Below are 9,651 nucleotides of genomic sequence, written 5' to 3'. Positions count from 1 at the left end.
GGATTTCTATGAGCTCCTGTCTTCCTTCATTCATTTTTTTTCCCCCCTGTTGGCTACAGGCAATGTCAAAGCGATTTCATTATTATTTCCATACCAAAATCACCCCACAACAGTAAACTGACTTTAGCATTAAAGCTTGTATTTGTAGGATACGTTAATAATGAATTATGTTTCTGTTTGTTCGTAATTTGTTTCCACGTCCTTTTTACACCGCCAGGATCACAGCTGAAAGTAAAAATGTACATTCGGCAACAAATTAGTTAAAGGAATCCTCAGATTGTCTTATTGATATCTGATTGATTGTCTTATACAATCAGTGATTATATTATATTTTATTATAAACTAATCAACTGATGCATTCACACAGTCAGCAGTTTCCCGCCAGCATTCCTTCCTGGCTTTGACGCTGCTGCTTTTTCCTCCTATGATGTTTTTATATTATTCTTCATATTTAGTAAAAATTATATTCTGCTCCTCGGTGGTAAAGTGAGCCGCTCTGCAGCCAGACTTGTTCATAGTCGTGATTGGTCAGATGCCGATAACTCCACCCATTTTATGTGCACACGCTCATACTCAGATCAGACAACCCTGGGTTGACTTACCGAGTTGATAACCACCGTTGTGGGACCGGTTATCCCAAGTGCGATTGTTAGGGTTAATCAATCCAGATCTCTGAAAGATATCCTGGGTGTGTTGATCTCGCTTTGTAGTACAGGTCCCAGGGCTCACAGAAGGCCACTTCAGAGTAGTCCAATGTTTTCCTCTTAGCTATTCTTGGGTGTTTTTATCTGTGTGTTTTGGGTCATTATCCTGTTGCAAGACCCATGACCTGAGACTGAGACCAAGCTTTCTTACACTGGGCAGCACATTTCTCTCTAGAAGACCTTGATACTCTTGAGATTTCATTGTACCCTGCACAGATTCAAAACACCCTGTGCCAGATTCAGCAGCCCCAGAACATAACAGAGCCTCCTCCATGTTTCATAATGTTCTTTTCGTGGTATGCTTCATTTTTGTGTCTGTGAACATAGAGCTGATGTGCCTTGCCAAAAAGTTCCAGTTTTGTCTCATCTATCCATAGGACATTCTCCCAGAAGCTTTGTGGCTTGTCAACATGCAGTTTGGAAAATTTCAGTCTGGCTTTTTTTTTTTTTTGCTTGCCTACCTCCCTACCAATAAACCCTGGATCACCAGTGACCCAAAAGTCCTCCAAGTCCTCCAAGAAGAAGAAGGCCTTCAGGTCTGGGGACAAGGAGGAAATGAGGAGGCTACAGCAAGACCTGAAGGTGGAGCTGAGGAGGGCCAAGGACTCCTACAGGAGGAAGCTGGAGGCCAAACTTGAGCGGAACAACACGAGAGGTGTGTGGTCTGGAATGAGGGACATCACTGGCTTCAATATGAGAGACAGACAGCCAGTGAGCAGCCCAGACAGAGCGAATGAGCTGAACTGTTTCTTTAACAGATTCAGTTCACAGCCCTCAGCTGTGTCCTCCTCCGCCACACACTCTGGCCTCCACTCCTCCCTTTTGCTGAGGGAGAAGCTGCAGACGATGATGGTAGACTCACCCACGGTCTCCTGGGTTACTGACTACCTGACAGGCAAGCCGCAGTTTGTCCGTCTTGGAGCTGCCCTGTCTGATGTGGTGGTTAGTGACGTAGGAGCCCCACAGGGCACTGTGCTCTCTCCATTCCTGTTCACCCTGTACACCTCAGACTTTCAATACAGCTCTGAGTTGGTCCACTTGCAGAAGTTCTCTGATGACTCTGCAGTGGTTGGGTGTATACGTGGTGGACGGGATGAGGAGTACAGAGCGCTGGTGAGTGACTTTGTGGAGTGGTCTGGGAGGAACCATCTGCTCCTAAATGTGGCCAAGACCAGGGAGATGGTGATCAACTTCAGGAAGAGGAGGACGGCCACACAGCCCCTGAACATCCTGGGAGAGGACATTAAAGCGGTGGAGGACTACAGGTACCTGGGCGTCTACACTGACAGCAGACTGAACTGGAAGATCCACACCGAGGCTGTGTACAAGAAGGGGATGAGCAGACTCTACTTCCTGAGGAAGCTAAGATCCTGTGCAGCAAGATGTTGAACATTTTCTATCAGTCTGTTGTTGCCAGTGCAGTGTTCTCTGCTGTAGTCTGCTGGGGAGGCAGCATTGGAGCCAGCGACACCAACAGACTGAACAAACTGATCAGGAAGGCTGGCTCCGTAATCGGCTGCAAACCGGACACCATGGAAGCAGTGGTGGAGAGGAGGACTCTGAACAAGCTGTTATCTATTCTGGATAACCCCGACCACCCTCTCCACCCCCTTCTGGACAGGCAGCGAAGCTCCTTCTCAAACAGACTGATTCAGCTCCGCTGTCACAAGGACTGTTACAGGAAATCATTCCTGCCCAGAGCAATAACCCTGTACAACACCTCATCTCTGTCTGGCAGAGAGCATTCTCAGCTCTCTGCTCTGTAAAACCCTTTGTCTTGCACTGTTTTTTCAATTTGCCCATTTTGTACAGTTATTTTATTTATTTTATTTTATTTACTTATTTTTATTTTTCATTTAAAAAAAAATAGTATTTAACTTTAGCCCTTTTTCTGTTGTGATTGGTGTTTTTTCTTGCTGCTGCTGTACCACAGTAACTTCCCAGACTGGGATAAATAAAGTATTTTTCTATTCTATTCTATTCTAAAACTGTGTGACTACAAAACTGACACACACACCAGACTGGATTTTGTTCACTGCTACACCCCTGATATGTACATACAGTACTGTGCAAAGTTTTAGGCCCTTAAGCTATTGAGATTCTTCTCAGTTATGAATCACCATCTGGGAGAGATCTGGTCATTCATGAATACAATCTTTACCATAACCAAAGGCTCAAAGATACAGACAGAGAGTGACGAGAAAAACAAAGAGTCAAAAGCAATGTCTGATTTTCATTGCTTAATTTTCATAGAATTTTTATTTATTATTACTTTTGTCAGATTCAAGTTATTTCTGTGACCATTGTGGGTTTTTGTTTCATTTCCCGAAGGGTACCAACATTTTTGTCCACATGTGTATTTATCACCTTAGGGTCTGGTTAGTTTACAGTTGCGTTTAAAAAAAAACGGTGTCTGCAACCCTAAAATTGGATGTGATGTAATTTCTGATGGCTGTAAACAGTGTATGACAGTGATGCTGCATGCATAAATATAGTGATAAAACAGTCATTGGGCTGTTGAGACATGCTAACTGATGCTTGAACATCTGTTCTGCAGAAAACTAACTGGAAAGATGTCCTGTTTTTTTGTTTCAGGCTTCACAAAGCTCCTGCAGAGCGGCAGTTGAAATTATACAGCCGCTCTGAGTCCAAGGATTTAATGTGCAAAAATAGTTCAAGTAAAACAGCAACTTGCCTCATTTAGTGTTTTTATACTGCTCTTTTTATATATTGTTTCGATTATGCAATTTTCCTGTAGAAGTGGAACAGCCTGTGTATTTTGGAGAGAAAAGTACTCCTCGTCTCACAGACATTAATCCTCCGGAGCGATAAGTCACTTGACAGACAGCAGCAATGGCTCTGAGCCGATAGAAACAACAGTACTGTCTTCATTCATGTTTCACATAGACTCTGCTGACAGCAAGTGCAACCCCCTGCTTCAAAACCTCTGAGCTCCTGAGCGCTGCTGCCGCTGCTTCATGTTTCAGTCTCACAGCTGAGGCTTTTCACCCCGACAGTCAGGATTTCAAACAACCACCATTACATAAACAACAGAATGAACAGCTGAAGGACAGAGTGGCCTTTCAGAGGTGTGTAACTGTTAAAAAAATATTTTACCTCAACAGGAAAACTGTGATGAAATAACTCTTTTTTTCTCGACTAAGCACTGGAAAAAAAAAAAAAAAAAAAAAAAAAAAAAAAAGACTTTTTCTTTTCAGCAGGAATTTAAATAACTTTACCCGGTAGAGGATCCAGGGTCAAATAGTTTTGTGGAATTTAAAAATGGTTTTGATTTACAGGTTTTTAATACACTGTAAATGTCTGTATGTGGATGGATAGAGGACAGTGCCAGTGTCCGAGGGGTATCGGAACAACATTGATGGGATATTGCATGTCTGAGTAAAGTGAAACAATACATTGTTCATGTATCATGATAAAACTGTCTACAAAAGGATGCTGACACCCCTATTATTTTACTGTCCTTCTTTGTATTGTTTGAAGTACAGTTCCCAAATGAATAGAATTTAAATATGTTATACATTGTCAAATTTTGCACTATTAAAAGTATGCTTCACTAGCTCGTAGCAGTCACTGTTTGCAATGTGTCTCTGAATCTACAAACAGAGGGTTATTTTGATATTTTCACTACTAACCACTTTTTCTCTATCAATGAGATGATCAACTGTATTACTAATCAATTAGTCTAAATGATTTAAAAAGAGAAGAAAATCAAGTTAATTTTATTTTGACAACCTGTATGTCATTGTATAATGCAGCACAACTCAAAATACATACAAGGATTATTACAAAGTGTAAAACTGAATGTTTAACTTGGAAACTCTACATGATGAAAAAATAAATACCAAAAGATGGATTATTATTTAAGTCAGCAGTACAACCACAAATATATATATATATACACACATATGTATATATATAACATTCTATTTAATCCCTAACAAAGTGTGCCATCTGTATATTAAATAAAGTGTAACATGGACTCTGTGGATATTTTACAGCACAGAGCAGCTAAAGAGACTCCTTTTCATTGTCTGACTTTCATAGTAGATTCAGACTGAAAATATAGCAGAATTCACAACAAGGCTTTTGTCTTTACCTTTTGTGAATGTGAATTTGTTGAATGACGTTTTCACTTATTATTTCATACCTGTCCTGTTGTCTGACAAGTAATCTGTAAATGAAAACAGCTTTACAGATTTGTCTGTATTAAAATACATATATGAGCACAGACGGCAGGAGAGAAGCAAATAGATATGAAGTGCCTCTTGTCGTTTTCTCATCATGTGTTCATGCACAGTGTACAAACCATCTTTTTGTTCTGTGATCATTTAAAGTACTCCTATTTTCTTGAACCTTTGGGTCTTTGGAAACTTTTACACTGAGCTGAGTCAAAGAAAAACATTTAATTATCCTTATTCAGGGTTACTGATTATGCTGACTAATTGCTTGGCTTGACGTCTGCTTGTTGATGGGAAACATTTGCTAAAAGAAATATTGTGTTTGAGGGTTTTGGAGTCTTTTTCATAAAATGAAAGTGTTTGTGATGATCATAATGACTGTATCAAGTAAGGAAATAACAACTAAAAAAAAAAAAACCCTAAATATAAGGCAATATAGGAGAGCAATATACCGGGGCTGGCCTATAGGATTCCTGCAGGCTTTAGTCATCGTCTTCTTTTATTGAAATCCGTCCCCACATTTGTTAAGATTTTGTAGGCCAAGACAAATTTTCTCTCCCTTTTTGTCTTTTTTGTCCCGCTGACAAATGTTTCCCTTTTCTTGTGCAAAGTGTCCACAAAAGGTCTTTCAGACACATGCTGACAGAAACAAGCAGCTACCCAGTAAGACACAAAGCTGAACCTTCAGAATAGTGTGTTCTTCTTAGAAAGTGTCTTTAATGAGCTCCTGCTGCTGCTGCTGTTGTTGTTGCTGCTGCTGACAATCATGTCGGCATTGTAGTTGTTTTTCCCTCCTCCTGTCTCTGTGAACGGACCCTTCTGTTTTCTCCTCGCTGAAGTCCTGGTTGATATGGGTCAGGTCCTCTCGAAAAACCAGGACAGTCCATGGCCCTATTGATGACAGTTCATCAGCATTCAGGAGGGGCTTCGGCCATCACCACAGCAACGAATACAACTGCCCCCCCACCCCTGTGCTCCAGAGTCTTTAATCTGTGATTCACTCAGTCATCCCTCTATCAGTTTGTGTGTCAGCTGCAAACAGTGAACATTCGAATCATTTACTGTCATTATAAATTAAAGGTTCAATTTAAAAAATGTCACAAATTATAGATGAACATTATCAGCAGGTTCAATGTTGTAGTCACGTTGCTTTCTCCTCGACTGAAGACGACTGATTAGAATAAGAAAATGATCCTTTTATTACAATAAAAAAATATTAATCTGATTTGGATTCTTCTGAATTTGAATTTTCATCTACATGTATGAAGAGGTCCTTGAAGGGGTTTCAGGTGTTCTCAGTGAGGCTGCAGAGTGCCGTGTAGACACATGAGCATCAACCTTAGGTGGCTGCTTGGACGCAAACCTTACTGTGAGGTGACATGAAAATGAATACGTGGAACTGAATATAGACTTGGGTGTGGTATCAGAGTCGTTGCAGAGTTGAATTGCAAACTTGTAAATGTCTCTGAGTGAAGATGAAAGTTTGTCATGAAAATGAAGCCTCCTAAAATGTATTACATTTACATGAATAGCGTCCTTGCTTCCCTCAGGTCAGCTGGTGGCAGGGACCTGTGAGATCGTCACTCTGGACCGGGACAGCAGCCAGCCCAGGAGGACCATCGCCCGGCAGACGGCCCGCTGCGCCTGCAGGAAGGGACAGATCGCCGGGACGACACGAGCCAGACCGGCCTGTGTCGACGGTAAGATGTAGTCTGAAGCAAAACAGCAACACAAAGGCAGAGAGCAGCAGCTGCAGAAGCAATTAAATTAAAAACGACCAATTTGAACTTTTCAGGCTGGCTGTAAACTGCAAAACAGATAAAAAGGTTTTAATGTTTTCATTCTGGGATTTTTTTTACTCACAAAAAATCCCTGTCCATGAGCAACATCTAATGGAGACGTGTTCAGGGTTTATCTGCCCTTCGCTCAGTGTTGGCTGGGATAGACTTCAGCTCTGTGTGACCCTCGATCAGACAAAGAAAGTGTAGCTCATGGATGAATGGATTATTATTTGTAGCTAATTTGTAGCTAGTTAACAGCAAACAAATGTATTGTTGATTTCTGTCTATAATAGTGTGTGTATGATTTTTATTGAATCCATTTTAATTTACAATAATTCACATTACAGTTATTTTTAGTGTTTATGTGGCAAAAACTTATATTAATAAACAAAACATAAAATGACTACAACTGAAAACTGAATGAGCAGGAGATTGGGTGCTTTTTTTCTTTTCTTCATCACAACTGATTTAACTGCTGCCCTATTAAATTGTGTAGAACAACAAAATACTGCAGTATTATTCGACAAAACAAGACAACATCGAGCTGATTTTTCTATTTTTTCAAAGTCCATTAACATTGAAGATCAACTAGAAGAAAGTGGAAAAAGCTTTTTTTTTTATTTATTTATTTTTTTAACAACAACAAGATAACTTAAATTTAGTTGTTCCATTTTAAACAAAAAAGAGGAAGAAAAGAAATAATTGAAATTTCCACTCTCCATTATCATTGAAAATTAAGTGTAGCAAAAATGGGAAACACAGCTTGTTTTTTTCTTTGGTGTAAATTCCATTTGTCAGATTTATTTTTTTTTTTTTTCAAAATAAAGATGACAGATCGATGGATAGAGTGGACCACAGGTAAAATTAAACTGTTAAAATTAGAATTAAATATGCTAGAACTTCACACTCAGGGGATCGAGGCACTTTGCAAAATGATCAATTGCCTGCAGCTTCACATTAAGCTAAAGGTAGATTTTTAATGTGATATATAGTTTTAGCACTTTACCTGAGGGTCATTAATTATTATTGTGGAAACTGTTACACATATTCTAGATTCCCAACACAAATAGCACTAAATATACAATTACATACGGCATCAACCTCTGTCTCATCCACAGCTGCTACACTCTAGCAGGTAAACAAAGTGACTCATTCCCACCACTTAAATGAATGTATGGTTGCAAAAATAATTTACAATTTACTCATTTACAATTAGGATAAACCTTTTAAGTTGTAAACATTATATCATAGGTTTGGTTGACATAATCATTTGGGAATTGTGAAAATATTATATCATATTGTAATATTGCGTAATATTGTTTATTGTTGAAATTTCTGCATTAGTTAATTTAAAAATGAGGTTTAATTTAGGTTTAGAGAAAATGACTGAAATTAGCTTGATACCAAAATGTTTCTTTACCTTGAGTTCAGTATATCAAGTCCCCTTCCATATCTGAACATGACTGGACAATTTCAGGTGGTTCGGACTGGAAATTGAAAGCACACAAAATGGAGAAACATAAAACAGGACTAAACCACATCAAAAATCAACAAATTTCATATTTTTTTCGGCTTTGGTCCATTTGATTTTAATTGTAATGAACACTGGAAAAACTAACAACCTGTTTTCTCACTCTTTTTTTTTGTTTTTGTTTTTTTATGGAAGAACAAATTATGTTTAAGTAATCTGACCCAAAAATGTCTGTTCATTTAAGACGGATGTTTTTTTTATTATGCGTGTGTAACAGCAAGGAGAGAAGCAATACTACTTGGTCTGAGTTAAGGCAGCATTTGACACATCCTTCTAACATTAACTCATCAGAGAGTTGTTGGACTACATGAACCTACAAAGAAAATATAAAGTATAATCAATATTTTTTAAACTGCTCATTGAAACTGCACATTTGTTTGGCATAGTATTTTATATATAGTATTTTAAAATATAGTTTAGAAAGTCAGACACTATATTTAAATATTTAGTTACTGTGTCTTGTCTTTGTGTGATGGAATTTGACCACTATGTGATCTTAGATTTCTCCTCATGAAATTTAAAAAATGTGTGGATATCCTCAATTTGACATCATTAAGGCAGGTCAGAACATTAGTAAGTTTTACAGTAAATGGTATCTTAGTGTTGCATTGCTACTTTCATAATATTTCAGGTCAGTTTACAGTCCAACAAACAGATACCTGTAGCTTTACTCTAAATCCTCCACGTCTCCACTTCTGGGTTGTGAAGTTCAGAAAGTCACAGCCCAGAGTTACACTGCATTTCATCAGCAGCTGCCTCTTCTTTCTCTTTCTGTTCCTGCCATCTGGAAACAATGACAACAGCTGGAGGGACTCTATGCTCTGCAGGGATTTACAGGCTTTCCTTGTGACTTTTTGAACAGTTGTTTTTCAGATTTAAAGAATCTCTGCAGTGATTCCTGCTGTTTTCTCTTCAGAGGAAGAGCTTCAGCTGCAAAGAACCTCAGAAAGGTTCCTACTCAGATTTGTCTTCAGATATTAGGTTTTTCTGACTTCAGCATCGATTTTCTAGAGTCAGGAATACTGCAGTTGGGACAAAACTATTCAAAACTGTCAAACCCAACAAGATGCTACCAAAACTGTGCTTTCAGCTAATCACAGAGGTGTGAGCTCTCTGAGTTGCTCATAGGATGACTTTTTGTTTTTGTCTTGATGGAGCTCGGTGTGCAGTTTCTCCCTGCTTAAGTATTCACGGTAAAGTGTTGATGATGGAGGAAGTATTCACACCCTTAAATAAGTAACAGTTCTAATCTTACACAAGTACTGTAGAACCAGTACGAGTGTTTTCACTCTCTTACTTCTTGTAGAGTAAAAATACTGTAAAAGTCCATCCACCACTCTATCCTCTGTAGGGTCGTGGGGGCCCTGGAGGATATCCTCAGGGTGAAGGCAGGGGACACCCCGGACTGACACTGAGAGACAAAAAAGGACGTTCAT

General features: G+C 39.1%; 1 protein-coding gene across 1 annotated transcript in view; it reads left to right on the top strand.

Annotated features, from left to right (window-relative positions):
- Positions 1-9,651, top strand: part of LOC103357565 (protein FAM19A5-like) — an 85,098-nt gene that overhangs the window by 28,048 nt on the left and 47,399 nt on the right. Inside the window, exon 2 of the mRNA XM_008282170.1 lies at positions 6,454-6,603. Coding sequence (XP_008280392.1) covers positions 6,454-6,603 — 150 coding nt within the window. The remainder of the gene's footprint in view (positions 1-6,453; positions 6,604-9,651) is intronic.

The sequence above is a fragment of the Stegastes partitus genome, unplaced genomic scaffold, assembly GCF_000690725.1.
Source record: "Stegastes partitus isolate 25-593 unplaced genomic scaffold, Stegastes_partitus-1.0.2 Scaffold262, whole genome shotgun sequence".
Classification (NCBI taxonomy): domain Eukaryota; kingdom Metazoa; phylum Chordata; class Actinopteri; family Pomacentridae; genus Stegastes; species Stegastes partitus.
Note: the sequence above shows the minus strand (reverse complement) of the source record. Positions and strands in the feature narration are given on the sequence as shown.